The sequence below is a fragment of the Anomaloglossus baeobatrachus genome, chromosome 11, assembly GCF_048569485.1.
Source record: "Anomaloglossus baeobatrachus isolate aAnoBae1 chromosome 11, aAnoBae1.hap1, whole genome shotgun sequence".
Taxonomy (NCBI): Eukaryota; Metazoa; Chordata; class Amphibia; order Anura; family Aromobatidae; genus Anomaloglossus; species Anomaloglossus baeobatrachus.
This window is the reverse complement of record NC_134363.1, coordinates 152467199-152486849: the sequence shown is the minus strand read 5'-3', so window position 1 is coordinate 152486849 and position 19651 is coordinate 152467199. Positions and strand designations below refer to the sequence as shown.

The window sequence follows — 19651 nt, the reverse complement described above, 5'->3', positions numbered from 1 at the left end:
TCTCGCCCAAAAAAGCGACAGTCGGAAAACCCGCTTCCAAGGCGGCTTCCTCATGACTTGCGGCCTCGGTCGGTAGCAGGCTCTCCCGCCTTGGCGATATTTAGCTGCCATAGGTCAATGACCATTGAGTGTGAGACATTCTGTCTCACGGGTACAGGATAGAGCTCACTTCTCGTCCTCCAACTCGATTCTTCAGAATTTCTCCACCTCCCGGCCGGGCCGCTGCTCTTCTGCAAACAGGGTGCACTCTATAGGCAGAAAGAGTGATGACCCCCGTTCCTCTTCAGGAACAAGGTCACGATTTTTACCCCAAATTCTTTGCGGTACCTATAACAACGGGCCGTTCCGTCCCGTTCTGGATCTAAAAATGCTCAGCAAGCTCGTGGACACCAGGCGGTTCCGGATGGAATCCCTCCGCCATGTCATCGCCTCAAGGTCCCAAGGATATTTCCTAGCATCATTAGGCATCAAGGATGCTTATCCACACGTGCCGATTGATCCAGAGCACTAGCGTTTCTACGCTTCGTTATAGGAGACGAACACCCTCTGTTCGTAGCTCTACCTTCCGGCTAGCGACAGTCCAACTGGTCTTCGCCAAGGTCAGGGCAGCAGTAGTCACAGTCCTGCACTCTCAGGGTCACTCTGTGGTCCCGTATTTAGACGATCTACTTGTCAAGGCACTCTCTTAGGAAACATGCCAACACTGCCCGAACGTTGCGCTGGAGACTCTCTAGAGTTTTGGGTGGATCATCAACTTTTTAAAGTCAGATCCGACCCCGACCCTATCGATAACATATCTAGGCATAGAGTTTCTTACTCTCTCAGCGATAGTGAAGCTGCCGCTAGACAAACAGCATTCACTACGGGCTGCAAGCTCTTCTTTAAGAACCAGTCGCACACATTGACACGCCTCATGCCCTTCCTACGTAAGATGGTAGCAATGGAGGCAGTTCCTTTCGCGCAGTTTTACTGCGTCCACTACAATGGGACATTCTCCGCCAATGGGACGAGGAGTCGACGTCCCTCAACAGAGTCGTCGTTCTTCTCAGGCGGCCAAGGAATCTCTACGGTGGTGGCTTCTTCTCACCTCTTGGTCAAAAAGAAGGTCCTTCCTATCCCCGTCCTGGGCGATAGTTACGACAGACGCGAGTCTATCAGGGTGGGGAGCAGTTTTTCTCCACTACAGCGCTCAGGGTACGTGGACTCAGCAAGAGTCCACTCTTCAGATCAATGTTCTTGAACACAGAGCAGTGTATCTTGCCCTACAATCCTTCCAACAGCGGCTGGAAAGCAAGCATATCCGACTTCAGTCGGACAGCTCCACAGCGGTGGTATACATCAACCACCAAGGAAGAACGCGCAACCGGCAAGCCTTCCAGAAAGTCCGGCAGGTTCTGATGTGGGTGGAAGACACGGCATCCACCATATCCACAATTCACATTCCAAGTGTGGAAACTAGGAAGCTGACTTCCTAAGTCGCTGAGGTGTGGCCGAAAGAGTATGGTCTCCTCACCCGGACGGGTTTCAGGAGATCTGGCGCCGCTGACAGAGGCCGGACGTCGATCTAATGGCGTCACGGCACAACAACAATGTGCCAGCTTCATGGCACGGTTTCACAATCATCGAGCTCTGGCGGCAAACGCCTTAGTTCAGCATTGGTCGCAGTTCCAGCTACCTTAGGTGCCACCTCTGGCATTGTTGCCCAGAGTACTGCGCTAGATCAAGACCGACTGCGGCCGCGCCATCCTCGTCGCTACAAATTGGCCGAGGATGTTGTGGTACTCGGTTCTGTGGTGCCTCACGGTAGGCTAACCGGGGGCACTACCAGACCAATCAGACTGGCTGTCTCAAGGGCCATTCTTCCATTTGGATTCTACGGCCCTCAACCGGATAGTGTGGCATTGAGTCCTGGAACCTAGTGTCGTCAGGATTACCTCAGGACGTGGTTGCCACCATGAGACAGGCTAGCATACCAACGTCCGCCAAGATTGACCACAGGACGTGGAAGATGTTCTTATCTCGGTGCTCGGCGCAGGGTGTTTCTCCCTGGCCGGTTGCATCGTCTATGTTTCCTTCCTTCCTGCAATCTAGGTAGGAAAATGGGTTGTCGCTCAGTTCCCTTTAGGGACAAGTCTCAGCGCTATCTGTATTTTTTCAGAAACGACGACTTCCTCAGGTACGCACGTTCCTACGGGGAGTTTGTCTTCTCAGCACTCCGTACAAGCGGCCGTTAGAGCCCTGAGATCTGAACAAGGTTCTAATTGCTCTCCAGATGCCGCCTTTCGAGCCTTTGAAGGATGTCTCCCTTCCCGTTTTTCACGGGAAGTGGCCTTCTAGTAACGGTCTCGTCTCTTAGGAGAGTTTCCGAGCTAGCAACGCTCTCATACAAACTCCCTTCCTGGTCCTTCACCAGGACAGGGTAGTTCTGCGTCCGGTTCCGGAATTTCTCCCTAAGGTGGTATCCCATTTTCATATCAATCAGGATATCACCTCACCTTCTTTGTGTCCTCGTCCAGTCCATCAATTTCAGAAAGATTTGCATCTGTTGGTTCTGGTGAGAGCACTCAGGTTCTACTTCCCGCATGGCGCTCCTGCGCCACCCGGATGCACTCTTTGTCCTTGTCGCTGGTCGGCGTAAACAGTCGCAAGCTTCCAGATCCACCCTTGCTCGGGGGCTCGAGGAACCAATTCTTGAAACCTACAGTTCTACTGGGCTTCTGGTTCTCTCAAGGCCGAAGGCCCATTCTACCAGAGCCGTGGGTGCATCCTGGGCATTACGGCACCAGGCTACGGCTCAGCAGGTGTGTCAGGCACCCACCTGGTCGAGTCTACTTACTTTTACCAAGCATTATCAGATGCATACCTACGCTTCGGCAGACGCCAGCCTAGGTAGATAAGTCATTCAGGCGGCGGTTGGCCACCTGTAGGAGAGGGCCGTTTGACGGCCCTATCATGAGGTATTCTTTTACCCACCCAGGGATTGCTTTTGGACATCCCAATTGTCTGGGTCTCCCAATGGAGCGACAAAGAAGAAGGGAATTTTGTTTACTTACCGTAAATTCCTTTTCTTCTAGCTCCAATTGGGAGACCCAGCACCCGCCCTGTTTTCTCGGGGTTTTTCTGTTTTTTCGGGTACACATGTTGTTCATGTGGTATGGTTCAGTTCTCCGATGTTTCCTCGGATTGAATTGGTCTTTAAACCAGTTATTGGCTTTCCTCCTTCTTGCTTTGGCACTAAAACTGGTGAGCCAGTGATCCCACTGGGGGTGTATAGCCAGAAGGGGAGGGGCCTTACACTTTTAAGTGTAATACTTTGTGTGGCCTCCAGAGGCAATAGCTATACACCCAATTGTCTGGGTCTCCCAATTGGAGCTAGAAGAAAAGGAATTTACGGTAAGTAAACAAAATTCCCTTCTTTGTCCATAGTCAAACATTTGTTAAACCTGTTTATTAAAGATACTAGATATTTGGATATACATTAACATGAAAAAATGTATGTTTTTTTTTTCCCTTAAAATATAAAAATTGATGACCCTTCCATAATCTAGCTGTGACATGAAGGAAAAAAAAAATCATAAATTTAGCTCTAAACAAAACCTCATAGAATTTCGATAGATGGAGCACATATCGCTGTGTGGACTGGGACCACGTCCTGTCCAAGGCCAGTTGTTTCACGGTTTGAGAACCTGCCGCGACGCACGGACCGGCCCAGATCTCCTGGCCCCAACGCAACAGTGTCATATAAATTGCCTAGAAGTCTGTCTAGTTGTGGTTGGATCATCTATGGCGGGTTCCATAAAACTTTGTGATTTCTGCCATTCTATTAACCATAAAGACTCGTAGATGTTCACTTCTTAACCATATTCGGCAGTTTGGCCTTCAGCTCCATACGTTGATCAATGTATAAAGGAAACAGCTTCTCTGGGTCATGTCACGTATTTAGACTGAGACTAAATATCTTCTTGGCCTTTAGTGTTTTTTATTTTTTTATTTCCTTTTTGGTAATGTCATTTTAGTGGTAACCTTTGTACAGTGTAAGCCGCACCGCCCTATTGCACATTCTTCTCCATACCATGCATGCCGCATTTGTAGATGTCAATGTTTCTTGGTATTTGCTCACTTTTGCCCGCTCATCAAAAACAAAAAGTATCAATGATTTAATATTGCCCACTGGGTTTAGCAAGTTATTTGATTCACATATTGCTGTTAAAGGGTTAATTCTAAAAAAAGTTCTCTCATTTCCATAGTATAGAGAATAATTTGCTTATAACTGGGATTCTCTTCTGATCGCTGAGCCCCCTCGCAATCCCGAGATTTGATGAGCGGGCACTACCATGCTCAGGTGCTCAGTACTCGTAACTAGTGATGAGCGGGCACTACCATGCTCAGGTGCTCAGTACTTGTAACTAGTGATGAGCGGGCACTACCATGCTCAGGTGCTCAATACTCGTAACTAGTGATGAGCGGGCACTACCGTGCTCAGGTGCTCAGTACTGGTAACTAGTGATGAGCGGGCACTACCGTGCTCAGGTGCTCAGTACTCGTAACTAGTGATGAGCGGGCACTACCGTGCTCAGGTGCTCAGTACTCGTAACTAGTGATGAGCGGGCACTACCATGCTCAGGTGCTCAGTACTTGTAACTAGTGATGAGCGGGCACTACCATGCTCAGGTGCTCAGTACTCGTAACTAGTGATGAGCGGGCACTACCATGCTCAGGTGCTCAGTACTTGTAACTAGTGATGAGCGGGCACTACCATGCTCAGGTGCTCAATACTCGTAACTAGTGATGAGCGGGCACTACCGTGCTCAGGTGCTCAGTACTGGTAACTAGTGATGAGCGGGCACTACCGTGCTCAGGTGCTCAGTACTCGTAACTAGTGATGAGCGGGCACTACCGTGCTCAGGTGCTCAGTACTCGTAACTAGTGATGAGCGGGCACTATCATGCTCGGGTGCTCGGTACTCGTAACTAGTGATGAGCGGGCACTACCATGCTCAGGTGCTCAGTACTCGTAACTAGTGATGAGCGGGCACTACCATGCTCGGGTGCTCAGTACTCGTAACTAGTGATGAGCGGGCACTACCGTGCTCAGGTGCTCAGTACTTGTAACTAGTGATGAGCGGGCACTACCATGCTCGGGTGCTCAGTACTCGTAACTAGTGATGAGAGGGCACTACCATGCTCGGGTGCTCAGTACTCGTAACTAGTGATGAGCGGGCACTACCATGCTCGGGTGCTCTGTACTCGTAACTAGTGATGAGCGGGCACTACCATGCTCTGTGTTCATAACGAGCAGTTAACGCTTGGTTAGGCATGACTCGAGTACATGAATATAATGGAAGTCCACGGTGAACTCGAGCCTTTTTCTGGAAGATTTCCCTGAAAAATGCTAGAATTCCCCATTGACTTCCATTATGCTAATCTACTCAAGTCGCGCCCATCCTTAACTGCTCGTTACGAGTACTGAGCACCCAAGCATGGTAGTGCTCGCTCATCACTAGTTACGAGTACTGAGCACCCAAGCATGGTAGTGCCCGCTCATCACTAGTTACGAGTACTGAGCACCCAAGCATGGTAGTGCCCGCTCATCACTAGTTACGAGTACTGAGCACCTGAGCATGGTAGTGCTTGCTCATCACTAGTTACTAGTACCGATCACCCGAGCATGGTAGTGCCCGCTCATCACTAGTTACGAGTACTGAGCACCCGAACATGGTAGTGCCCGCTCATCACTAGTTACGAGTACTGAGCACCTGAGCATGGTAGTGCCCGCTCATTACTAGTTACCAGTACAGAGCACCCGAGCATGGTAGTGCCCGCTCATCACTAGTTACGAGTACTGAGCCCCCGAGCATGGTAGTGCCCGCTCATCACTAGTTACGAGTACTGAGCCCCCGAGCATGGTAGTGCCCGCTCATCACTAGTTACGAGTACTGAGCACCTGAGCATGGTAGTGCCTGCTCATCACTAGTTACCAGTACTGGGCACCCGAGCATGGTAGTGCCTGCTCATCACTAGTTACCAGTACTGGGCACCCGAGCATGGTAGTGCCCGCTTATCACTAGTTACCAGTACTGAGCACCCGAGCATGGTAGTGCCTGCTCATCACTAGTTACCAGTACTGGGCACCCGAGCATGGTAGTGCCCGCTCATCACTAGTTACCAGTACTGAGCACCCGAGCATGGTAGTGCCTGCTCATCACTAGTTACCAGTACTGGGCACCCGAGCATGGTAGTGCCCGCTCATCACTAGTTACCAGTACTGGGCACCCGAGCATGGTAGTGCCCGCTCATCACTAGTTACCAGTACTGGGCACCCGAGCATGGTAGTGCCCGCTCATCACTAAACTCCCAAAAAGGCTACAAATTGTGGTTTACATAAAACTAATGAAACACAGTCGTGAGCTTAGAGTTTGTGCTTCATCTGCATGATCGGCTTCATTCTATTGTCATGTTGGGGGTGAAGGCATAAACTAAAGCAAATGTCCATTCTTTTAAAATATAATTTTTAGATTCACTGCTATTAATTCTCTCCTTTTCTCAAACGTGGAGATGTTTATTTGCTTACTGCTCTTTTGTCTTGGTTACTGGCCTCTGGTGTAGTCTTAACCCCTTCACGACCGCGGGCAGTAAAATTACGTCCTATTTTAACGTGACTTAACGACCAGGGATGTAATTTTACGGCCTAAACTTCATTTGATTGCCGTGGCCATAGCAACGGCTTTCAAATGATGTCCCCTGCTGTTTCTTACAGCAGGGGACCTTTGCTTGACCCCAGGGGGGGCAGCATCGCCACCCCCTATCGACGATCGATGTGATTGGCTGTTCAAATCTGAACCGCCAACCACATCGTTCGCACTAATTTCGGCAAAAATAATGCCCGAATTAGTGCGATACTGTGAGATCCAGCTATGAGATGCCGCAGCAGCTGCAGCATATCATAGGTGGACCTCAAACATGCCGCCCCCAGCCCCTGCAGCACTGATTGGAGCGATCGTGCTATGACGCGCAATCGCTCCAATCAGTGTGCAGTGGGGCGGTCTGATCTGCCGGTGGCAGCCCTCCCCAGGCCTGTGCTGGCCTGCGAGCCCTCCCCCAACATGTCTGCAGCGTGCAGTGGCTGGTACTTGTGGTACCACGCCACCGCTGCTGCTGCCGCCGCTGTAGCTGAGGTCACCGCTGCTGCTGCACGTGAGTACTGTGCTCACCTTGCAGCCCGTGCGCGCTCCCGTGGTGCCCCTGCGCGCTGCAGTGATAGCCCCTGCCCGTGCCGCCCTGCGATCTGCCCCCCCCCCCGCCCGACATCCCGATCTGCTCCCCCCGCGATCTGACTGCCTCCCCCATTATCTCTATTCTGCTTCTGCAGCTCCCGCTCCAGTCTCCCCCCCCCTGCTCTCCCCCCCCTGCTCTCCCCCCCCTGCTCTCCCCCCCCTGCTCTCCCCCCCCTGCTCCCCCCCCCTGCTCTCCCCCCCCCTGCTCCCCCCCCCTGCTCTCCCCCCCTCTGCTCTCCCCCCCCCTCTGCTCCCCCTCCCTCTGCTCTCACCCTCCCTCTGCTCTCACCCTCCCCTGCTCTCACCCTCCCCTGCTCTCACCCTCCCCTGCTCTCACCCTCCCCTGCTCTCACCCTCCCCTGCTCTCACCCTCCCCTGCTCTCACCCTCCCCTGCTCTCACCCTCCCCTGCTCTCACCCTCCCCTGCTCTCACCCTCCCCTGCTCTCACCCTCCCCTCTCCCCCTCTGCTCTCCCCCGACGTCCTCTTACCTGTCTTCACCGGCCCGATCACATCTGCCTCCATCGCTGGGTCCTTCCTGGGCATTCTGCTGATCTGCCTGCTGCTCCTGTAAAGCTGTCCATCTCTCTGCCATCTGTTCCTCCTGCAGCTCTTCTGGTCAGTGATCCTCTGGGTACTGTGAGTATAACTCTTTTTTTTTTTTTTTTTTTCTGTATCCCCTGTCCATTTTTACACCTCATCCGTCCGTGCGTCCCGCCGAGCGCTGATCAGGGATGCAGATAACGGATCTGCATCCCTGCTCAATTTTTAGCGTGACTTTTTTCCGTATCCGCAACGCTTTTTGTATCCCATCCGTCCGTGCGTCCCGCCGAGCGCTAATCAGGGATGCACATAACGGATCGGCATCCCTGCTCAATTTTTGGCGTGACTTTTTTCCGTATCTGCGACGCTTTTTGTATCGCATCCGTCCGTGCGTCCCGCCAAGCGCTGATCAGGGATGCACATAACGTATCTGCATCCATGGTCAATTTTTGGCGTGACTTTTTTTTTTTACGTATCCCCGACGCTTTTTTTTTATCGCATCCGACCGTGCGTCCTGCAGCGGCCGATCAGTGCACTGCGTCTGTGCGTTTTAAAAGTCAAATGGCGCTTCTTCTCTTCTGAGCCCCGCCATTTGCCCAAACAATTACTTTACACCACATATGAGGTATCTGCGTACTCAGGAAAAATTGCACAATACGTATTATGGTGCATTTTTTCCTGATAGCCTTGTGGAAAAAAAAAGCTACCTAGTTGAAGCAACCGTTTTGTGGTAAAAAAAATTTTTTTCTTTTCACGGCTCAACGCTATAAAATTCTGTGAACCCCCCCAGGGGTTCAAACTGCTCACCAAACATCTAGAAAAATTATTTGAGGGCTCTAGTTTCCAAAATGGGGTCACTTGTGGGGGAGCTCCATTGTTTAGGCACCTCAGGGGGTCTTCAAACCAGACATGGCGTCCGCTAATGAGTGCAGCTATTTTTGCACTCAAAAATTCAAATGGCGCTCCTTGCCTTCCGAGCACTGCCGTGTGTCCAAACATTTGATTTCCACCACATATGAGGTATCTGCGTACTCAGGAGAAAATGCACAATACATTTTATGGTGCATTTTTTCCTGTTACCCTTGTGAAAAAAAAAAGCTACCTAGTTGAAGCAACCGTTTTGTGGTAAAAAAAAAATTTTTTATTTTCACGGCTCAACGCTATAAAATTCTGTGAACCCCCAGGTGTTCAAACTGCTCACCAAACATCTAGAAAAATTGAGGGCTCTAGTTTCCAAAATGGGGTCACTTGTGGGGGAGCTCCATTGTTTAGGCACCTCAGGCGGTCTTCAAACCCGACATGGCATCCGCTAATGAGTGCTGCTAATTTTGCGTTCAAAAATTCAAATGGCGCTCCTTGCCTTCCGAGCTCCGCTGTGCGCCGAAACAATTGATTTTTACCCCATATGGGGTATCAGCGTACTCAGGAGAAAATGCACAATAAATTGTAGGGTGCACTTTCTCTTTTCTACCTTGTAAAAATGAAAATTTTATGGCTAAAGTAACATTTTTGTGTTAAGTAAAATTTTCATTTTTTCCTTCCACATTGCTTTGGTTGCTGTGAAGCACCTGAAGGGTTAATAAACTTCTTGGATGTGGTTTTGAGCAGTGTGAGGGGTGTAGTTTTTAGAATGGGGTCACTTTTGGGTATTTTCTGTCACCTCAACCTCTGTCACTTCAAATGTGATGTGGTCCCTTAAAAAAAAATATTTTGTAAATTTTGTTTAAAAAATGAGAAATTGCTGATGACCTTTGACCCCTTCTAACTTCCTAACGGAAAAAAAATTTGTTTCGAAAATTGCGCTGATGTAAAGTAGACAAGTGGGGAATGTTATTTAGTAACTATTTTGTGTGACATATCTCTCAGATTTATGGGCATAAATTTTCAAAGTTTGAAAATTGCGAAATTTTCAAATTTTTCGCAAAATTTCCTAAATTTTCACAAATAAACACAAAAAATATCGGCCTAAATTTACCACTGACATGAAGTACAATATGTCACGAAAAAACAATCTCAGAATCGCCAGGATCCGTTGAAGCGTTCCAGAGTTATAACCTGTCAAAGTGACGCTGGTCAGAATTGCAAAAAATGGCCCGGTCATTAGGGTGTTTTAGTGGCCGGGGGTGAAGGGGTTAAGGTGGTGTCACACACAGCGACGACGAGAACAACGTCGCTGCTAAGTCACCATTTTCTGTAACGTTGCAGCGACGTCCCTTCGCTGTGTGTGACATCCAGCAGCGACCTGGCCCCTGCTGTGAGGTCGCCGCTCGTTGCTGAACGTCCTGCTTCATTTTTTGGTCGTCGCTCTCCCGCTGTGACGCACAGATCGCTGTGTGACAGCGAGAGAGCGACGAAATGAAGGGAGCAGGAGCCGGCAGCTGGCAGCTGCGGTAAGCTGTAACCAGGGTAAACATCGGGTAACCAAGGGAAGACCTTTCCCTGGTTACCCGATATTTACCTTCGTTACCAGCGTCCGCGCTCTCGCTGCCAGTGCCTGCTCCCTGCACATGTAGCTGCAGGACACATCGGGTAATTAACCCGATGTGTACTGTAGCTAGGAGTGCAGGGAGCCAGCGACAAGCAGTGTGCGCGGCTCCCTGCTCTCTGCACATGTAGCACAGTGACGCGTGGCGTTATGATCGCTGCTGCTTCTGCTGTATTTGACAGTTAAGCAGCGATCATAACAGCGACTTACAAGGTCGCTGTTGCGTCACAGAAAATGGTGACGTAACAGCGACGTCGCTGTCGCTATGTGTGAACCCAGCTTTAGCTGTAGTCGCTGAATATGCGCAGTGCTTACAAGCTCTTTACATTAATAGGCTGACGTTTCCATCCAGTGTCGGTGCCCTTGTGCTACTCCCATGATTTAAAGCCTAAGCTGCCTTTGCATCTGAGAGTGCACCGTACAGAAAAGTGGCACACCGGTCCCTCTCCTCTGAACTGCCGTGCATGAGCGCAGTGCTCCCCGGCCAACAGGAAGGCAGGAGAGCTCCTGCAGAAATTGAGCAATCCCCTTTCAAAACAATCAGCACCTTAACTGTTTTTATAAGGGATTATAAAACAAGTTACCAGTCTGCCCTCTACATGTGGGATAATGCTGCAAAAGCTGGTTATGCATATTAGAGGACCGTACTCTCTCCCAACCACATGGATGTTCAGAGAGGTTGAGCATGCATGTATTCTATCTGCTGCCGCACACATCAAGGCAACATAGACCGCCAAGAACAATGGAATCGTACACTTAAAATCCAGTGTCTCGATCCTTTTCTTATTTTTCTCCTTTTGTCTTCTCAGGATGCCAGGAAAGCATGTGCAGATGCCACTCTGGCTCAGGTACGATTTCACTTTCTGTAGCTTTATATTCATTTATGTCTCTCCCTCCTCTTAAATATGTGACTAAGTTAATTTTGTTTCTATTTCGCTTAATCCAGATCACAGCCAATATTGATCCAGTAGGTCGAATTCAGATGCGCACTCGGCGTACACTGAGGGGCCACCTTGCGAAAATCTATGCTATGCACTGGGGCACAGACTCCAGGTAGGTTTCATCTTATCTGTGGTTCCTGGGGCACATTGATGAAGATGGCAATTTTTATGCCATGGGTCGACTTTAAAATTCGGATATTAACGCGTTTCGGACCTGAATCTGAACATTGGTAACCAAAATTACCTTCCAAGTCTCCTTAATTTTGCTCCTTTTCTGTAATATTGTGCTTGGTCATTGATGAACATGTTTGCACCTCAATGCAGAAAAATTGGTATTTCTAGAGAAGGTTTAAAAAAAATAAATATAAATAAATATATATAATATATAATATTTTTTTATATAATTTTATTTATAATATATATGTGTATATATATTTACATAATTTTATATAATATAATTTTTTATATGTATTATATATTTTTTTATATAATACATTATATATTTTTTATAATATATTTTATATTTTTTATATAATATATTTTTTATAAAAAAATTTTATATAATATATTTATTTTTATTTTTTATATAATATATTTTTTTATATAATATATTTTATATTTTTTTATATATAATATATTTTATATAATATATTATATATTAAAAGGAAATTAAAGGGGTTGTCCACTACTGGACCTCCCCAGCGCTGGTGGCGCCGATCCAGGAACTATAGATCCTGAAGCTGCTCGTCAGGTGCAGCTCCTTAGTTTTCCGCCAGGTTGGATGTTTTTGTTAATTTTCCAGGAAAAGCAATGTAATATGCCAATGCAACCAATTAATGGCATTCTGCTCTAAATTGTAGAGGTGTGATCCCCTCTTCAGGGTCCATATGGCTAGTTTTGGGCATATGTTCAGGTGGTGGAAAAGTTTATTTGATTTGTTTTGATGCATATTCTGCAGCACTTTACAACTATTGATGATTGTTAATGAATTATGATTGATGCCATTTTTCTATAGACTAGTTGCACTTTTACTAATGTTTTTGCCATTTTTTCCCCCCGCAGGCTGCTAGTTAGTGCCTCCCAGGATGGCAAGCTTATCATCTGGGACAGCTACACCACAAACAAGGTGCGTGACTGTAAATGTGCAGAGAACAGCACAAACCTCTCGTAAGCCGCACTCGCCCCTCACCCCAGACCGCTCATCTGTAGGTTTATAGGGCGCTTCAGTGTCATAAACATGACAGCCACTTATATAGTCGCCTGTATTCTTCCCAAAAGAACACTGTACCCTGGAGCAAACTTGTTACACCGACTGAACAATGGGTAATAATGGGCGATGTTCAGCCTATTAAAAACATCAGATCCTCGTGTTACCAGAGTTATTTTTTCTCTCCCCTGCCTAAGCTGCATTTGCTTTAAAGTTTAACACAAGCTTTTTTCCCCTGTTATCCGCCATTTCCAAATGGGTAAATGCTGCATGAAGTCATTAGAAAAACTGTGCACCCGTCCTGTTCAGACTGGCCGACCACGATGCTACACGCACTGAACATTAGTACGATCATTCTATGTGCATAGAATATTACCATCTATGGGACAACGTCCTGCCAATACAGAGCTGTTTTTTTCTTTGCTCCCTTTTTTCTCTTTTGCTCCCTTTTTTCTCTTTTGCTCCCTTTTTTCTCTTTTGCTCCCTTTTTTCTCTTTTGCTCCCTTTTTTCTCTTTTGCTCCCTTTTTTCTCTTTTGCTCCCTTTTTTTTCTCTTTGCTCCCTTTTTTCTCTTTGCTCCCTTTTTTTTTCTCTTTGCTCCCTTTTTTTTCTCTTTGCTCCCTTTTTTTTTCTCTTTGCTCCCTTTTTTCTCTTTTGCTCCCTTTTTTCTCTTTTGCTCCCTTTTTTCTCTTTGCTCCCTTTTTTCTCTCTTTGCTCCCTTTTTTCTCTCTTTGCTCCCTTTTTTCTCTTTGCTCCCTTTTTTCTCTTTGCTCCCTTTTTTTTCTCTTTGCTCCCTTTTTTTTCCTCTTTGCTCCCTTTTTTTTCTCTTTGCTCCCTTTTTTCTCTTTTGCTCCCTTTTTTCTCTTTTGCTCCCTTTTTTCTCTTTTGCTCCCTTTTTTCTCTTTTGCTCCCTTTTTTCTCTCTTTGCTCCCTTTTTTCTCTTTGCTCCCTTTTTTCTCTTTGCTCCCTTTTTTCTCTTTGCTCCCTTTTTTCTCTTTGCTCCCTTTTTTCTCTTTGCTCCCTTTTTTCTCTTTGCTCCCTTTTTTCTCTTTGCTCCCTTTTTTTTTCTCCCTTTTTTTTCCTCTTTGCTCCCTTTTTTCTCTTTGCTCCCTTTTTTTTCTCCCTTTTTTTCTCTCTTTGCTCCCTTTTTTTCTCTTTGCTCCCTTTTTTTCTCTTTGCTCCCTTTTTTTCTCTCTTTGCTCCCTTTTTTTCTCTCTTTGCTCCCTTTTTTTCTCTCTTTGCTCCCTTTTTTTCTCTCTTTGCTCCCTTTTTTTCTCTCTTTGCTCCCTTTTTTTTTTCCTCTTTTGCTTAAAAATAATGCAGCCCAATAGACAAGCGGTTTGTGCGTTCTCGTGTTCACCAGCTCGGTTAGATGGGCTGTTGGAGGAACGAGCGTTTCAACGAATCCTTGTTCCCTCAACAATAGGCTTTTACTCCTCACTTAGTAAGGCTGGCCACATACATGAGCTGTTGGCCAGTTCAGCTGCGATCTCTCACAAGTCCTCCATGCAAAGCAACGCTTGGCCTATCTCAGTTGAGGGTTTGTGCATTTTCAATGGGCAGAGAGGAGAAAGCCACTGCCAGACTTTTCTGGCAACGACTTCTTCCTTGAAAACCAAAAGGATCGGGCATAGAGCTTTCATCTTTGCAATGTCCTCTGTTGGCAGGCCCCATACGCATCCAGTTAGTCGGCTTTCATCTAGTGTGCAGGGGGCCTTAAAGGGAATCTGTCACCAGGTTTTTGCCATCTAATCTGAGCACAGCATAATAGACACTGATTCCAGCGATGTGTCAATTACTGGGCTGCTTAGTGTAGTTTTGATAAAATCAGTTTAATCATCAGTAGATTATCATTACAGGACTACTTGTCCCGCTGCAGGTAGTCCAGCATACTCATGAGCCCTGTATAACTGCTAGATCTACAGCAGAGAAAACATTGACCTTATTGCAATGACCGCAAACAGCGCAGTAAGTGACACATCGCTGGAATCAGGGTCTCTGTCTCTACATTATGCTGCCTGGTGACAGTCCCTTTTAATACATAAAATAGATGTATTTTTTTTCTTAGCTATAGGTATAACACTATTTCAGAATAATTATTTATTGTGGTACCGTTTTTCTTAACACTGCCTAGTGTAAATGTCTGCAGCAACCACTGGGCGCTCTCTGCTTGTGGATTTATATAGTTTCCACTGATAGTTTATTTTATTTTCCTCTAGTATAGCGCCAGTATTTCCAATTTGTCTGTGCCAGCTGTAATCGCACTAATTCTGCCATGGCTTGCTGCATAGGAAGGGCTGATGTGCTCAGCTTATGTCAATCAGTGCAGAATGGTCACAGTTGTGGCGCCTCATTCCAACTCCGCCCCTTTCGATGCGCTATAGTCTCCTCCCATTGGGGTTTGTTAGTGACCACTCCTATTTAGGGCAATAATTTTGACATGCCCCCTCTAGTGGTTGTTTCAGGAATTACATTTAATCTTACGGAAGGGATTTGTAGCTTTATAGCATAAATGTAGAGCTCGGATTCTATTAATCTAGTGTTAGTCTAGAGCAGCCTTCGACCGTTCCTCTTGTAGGCACAAACGGAAGGATTGATCCAGGTAACGCCACCATCAGAGGGCTTACAGCAGATATCTACTACCGCCCCTTTAAGTATACATTCGGCGTATACCGCAGGACGTGGTGTGGGACGTTTCAGATGTCCTGCTGCGTTCTGGCAGGATTTTCGAGGGCCTGGCTTACATCAGCCCTTCCTGTAGCATGTCTCCCCATGATTTATGGTGGAGGGATACAGGAAACAAATGGTGTCATAAAGTAAACCCGCGCTTGTGTAAACTGCCTTCTCGGAGGCTACACGTAGACCTGAGTGTGTAAAACCATATATATATATATATATATATGTGATAAACCCGTGCCTGCGCAGCGCTGTACGGAGCTATATAGTCATCCTCAGCTTTCGTTTGCACAATCGTGATTTATGAAGAAGCTGCCAGAGAAAATGGCTCCAGGTGTAACCCGAAGCCTCCTCGACTTCACGTCTAATGTAGTCTTTCTAGATTAGCAACTTTTCTTCCCTTCCTGGCACCGGTGGTTGGGTTACTCGATGGTAGAGTTCCTGACCTCTTTCGTTTGCGGTTTGCAGCTTCTTCCTGTCTCAGTCAACACTTTTTTCGCTCTCGGGAGCGGCGTGCGGGGGGTTAGATTTCACCCTCTGATCCTTGGTTGAAAGAGAAACTTAAATAACTGAAAGAGGGTGAATATAACTTATATATGGGAAAACCTGGTGACCGCTCCAAATCTGCATAGGCTAAAACTTTAAAGGGACCCTCTATGAACAAAACATTACTGTAAAAAATATTGTCACATCAGCGGATCACGTGAGGGTCGGTCCTCGCCCCTGTAGAGTGGCTTCCCGTTAATGCAGTGGGTGCAGCGTGTTCCTAGAAGTGATGTTGGGTAAACATCTGTGGAGCTGGTGAAATCCGTCTGCTCCACCGAGACTTCACACAACCTGTTCCTGCAGAGTCGTTGGGAGGAGTGTCATATTTTGTATGGGAGATCAATATTTAGCCATAATAGTGACACACATTTGTATTTTTTTTTTTTTTTTTTCTCCGCACCTCTTAAGACCCATCATGTTTCCTTTCCATTTCTATTTGTACCTTCACGTGTTTGTTTTTTGCAGGTCAAGTTGTAGATTTGAATCCGTTTATATTTAAAGTATAATGTGCGAAAAACAAGCGGGGGGATGGGGGGAAATGGTCTGGAATCGAACAGAAAACAGACTTTTTACCCCCACCTTTTTTTTTTTTTTTTTTTTTTTTTTCCTTTTTTTTCCTTTTTTCTGACACTGATGAAACTGAGCTGGAAACTTTCTACAAAAGTTAAAAAAAAATTTTTTTTTTGTTTACGAAGAAAAAAAAAACTTGTGAAAAATATGGTTTCCGTTGCCAGTTCCTGAAGGCTATAACATTTTAATCTGGCTGCTTAATAGCGTTCTTCAAGGACTGTGTTGTGTTTTTTTTTTTTTTTTTTTTTTTTTTTTTTGTTGGAAGAGAGATGTATGGACCCAATAGTACTGTTAGTTGGGGTAGAGGAATATGGAATAATTTTATATCTGGACACTTACATAGTCATACTAAATTTGTACATTTTTTATTTTTTTTCTTTTGTTAACTTTTCACTATATGTAGGTGTGGGAATGCGGGGTTACTAAGCCAGCTTTGTCTTTTTTTTTTTTAAATGTTTTCAGGTTTCATTTCACTATAATTCTGTGTGTGTGTATGTGTGTGATATATATGCATGTGTGTATGTATATGCATGTATGATTATGCATGCGTGTATATATGCGTGTGTATATATTTGTATTGTATGCATGTCTGTGTATATATGCATGCATTTCTGTGTGTATATATTACATATATTTTTATAATATATTTATATATTTTTATATTTTATTTATAATGTTATATATATAATTTACACCTATACTCATGTATGCACACAACTCTCATACACACATACATATGCACACATATATAGACATGCATGCATACATATATACACAGACATGCATGCAATACATATATTCATACACACAACACTCTTGCATGTTCAGTGTACACACATGCATACATATACACATGCATAATCATATATGCATATATACATACACACACAACCACAACTCATTATATATGTACACACATGCATACATAGACTTGTGTGTTTCTGTATATATAGATATATATAGAAGTGTATGTATGTGTGTATAGATATAGATATATATATATATTTATTATATATATATATATATATATATATATATATATTATAATGTTTTTAGTTTTAGTTTCGCCGACAATTGTGTATATGGGGGCCCCAAATAGGCCGATGGCTGACAGCTAATCACCATCCCAGTTGGTTGCGCATCATGGAGACGGATCAGGCAGTCTCCATGTTAAAAACTTTTCAGATGCTTTCTTAGCAGCGTTTAAGATGATACTGTTGCAATCTCAGTCATCCATGCACTTTCACAACTTATTTGTGCTCTTGGAAAATACCCATAATTGCTAAGGATCCTCATTGACCTTCATTGTCTGAGGTTAGCTTGCCATTTGGTGCAGATTATGCATTATGCTTGTTATGCTACGTATAGGAGAGATATACTCTGTAGTCCTGTCTCATCATGTGGGAGTGTATTATTATTATTATTGCTGCTACTGGTTAGGCGGCACTTCGTGCTGCAGGGACAAGGTCATGGCTGCCCAACTCTGTCCAAGGTAACCGCATCCCTGAGTGTCTGTGCCAAGAGTGAGGAGCGACATGTGAAGACGTTCACGCTGCGGTCGTATCGATACTGGATACGTAGATGTGTGCGCAACTGCAGAAGGAGCTTTGTGCTACTGCCCGGGTGGGAAGGGGGGCTCCCCTGCTGCTGACCGGGTGGGAAGGGGGGCTCCCCTGCTGCTGCCCAGGTGGGAAGGGGGGCTCCCCTGCTGCTGCCCGGGTGGGAAGGGGGGCTCCCCTGCTGCTGCCCGGGTGGGAAGGGGGGCTCCCCTGCTGCTGCCCGGGAGGGGAGGGGGGGCTCCCCTGCTGCTGCCCGGGAGGGGAGGGGGGGCTCCCCTGCTGCTGCCCGGGAGGGGAGGGGGGGCTCCCCTGCTGCTGCCCGGGAGGGGAGGGGGGGCTCCCCTGCTGCTGCCCGGGAGGGGGGGCTCCCCTGCTGCTGCCCGGGAGGGGGGGCTCCCCTGCTGCTGCCCGGGAGGGGGGGCTCCCCTGCTGCTGCCCGGGAGGGGGGGCTCCCCTGCTGCTGCCCGGGAGGGGGGGCTCCCCTGCTGCTGCCCGGGAGGGGGGGGCTCCCCTGCTGCTGCCCGGGAGGGGGGGCTCCCCTGCTGCTGCCCGGGAGGGGGGGCTCCCCTGCTGCTGCCCGGGAGGGGAGGGGGGGCTACCCTGCTGCTGACCGGGTGGGGAGGGGGGGCTACCCTGCTGCTGACCGGGTGGGAAGGGGGGCCCCCCTGCTGCTGACCGGGTGGGGGGGTCTTGTTGTCAATCAGGAGCCGTCGGATGGCATATCGTTTACTGATTATGCCATTCCTTTGTGTGGTTAGAATAATAGGTGCCACCTCCCTAATATAGAAAGTATTTGAACATGAACTGATTTTTTTTATATATATAATATAATATTTTTTTTTCCTTTGTGTTTTAGGTTCATGCAATTCCCTTGCGTTCCTCTTGGGTGATGACATGCGCCTATGCTCCTTCTGGAAACTACGTGGCTTGCGGTGGTCTTGATAACATTTGTTCAATTTACAACCTGAAAACCCGTGAAGGAAATGTGAGAGTGAGCCGTGAATTGGCCGGTCACACAGGTGGGTATCGCCACTGCAGAACGATGGGGAGGGCGGACTAGTCAGGGTAACGAACTCCCTTGTGACTAGTCCCTGACCTCATTAGCATATCATAAAGGATCTTTAGAAATACTTTTTCTATAGATCTCTTTATCTATGCTACTAGATGTACGGATTAGTATTGTGCACCCAGAACTGCTCGTGGTTCTATGTGCATTTTGGACCTAACTGGTTCCCTTAATGGGGTGGGATGAAGGTCTTCAACATCAAAAGCAAAAACACCGGTGTTAAAATAGGCATTTCTGTTTTTTCCGTTGTCTTTCTTTAGGCTATCTGTCCTGCTGTCGTTTTCTGGATGATAACCAAATAATTACCAGCTCTGGAGATACCACTTGGTTAGTATAATGTATATATTGTATGTTAGGTGGTGGGCTTACTGCTTTAAGCTGAAGTACTTGGAGGGTCCACACACACCCTTGATTTTGGGATGTGGGACTATATTCGGGACACTTCTCTGGTCTAGTTACTTTGCATTTGAGGGTTAGTTGCTCTGACGCCATCACATCTGTACATATTTGCCGGGACGCGTCCTTGATTGGCGACAGATAACAATTTTAAAATGTATGTGGAACATTAAAGAGGTTGTCCCCTTCTTTGACATTGCCTATCCTTGGAATAAGTCATAAATGTCTAATCGGCCGGGGTCTGACATTCAGCACCGCCGCCAATCGGCTGTTTTCAGTCCCAGCAGGCAACCGGAAATGCTCAGTTCCGGAGCTGCACCGTCTTCTGATAGCGGCCGGGTACTACAGTTCCGCCTTCTATTGGTCTCACTGAGGGAGGCGGATGTGCAGT

At 46.8% G+C, this 19651-nt stretch overlaps 1 protein-coding gene across 1 annotated transcript in view; it reads left to right on the top strand.

Annotated features, from left to right (window-relative positions):
- GNB1 (G protein subunit beta 1) overlaps positions 1-19651 on the top strand; it is a 78878-nt gene that overhangs the window by 48598 nt on the left and 10629 nt on the right. Inside the window, exons 3-7 of the mRNA XM_075328940.1 lie at positions 11110-11148; positions 11247-11353; positions 12304-12367; positions 18655-18817; positions 19125-19191. Of these exons, the coding sequence (XP_075185055.1) occupies positions 11110-11148; positions 11247-11353; positions 12304-12367; positions 18655-18817; positions 19125-19191 (440 nt within the window). The remainder of the gene's footprint in view (positions 1-11109; positions 11149-11246; positions 11354-12303; positions 12368-18654; positions 18818-19124; positions 19192-19651) is intronic.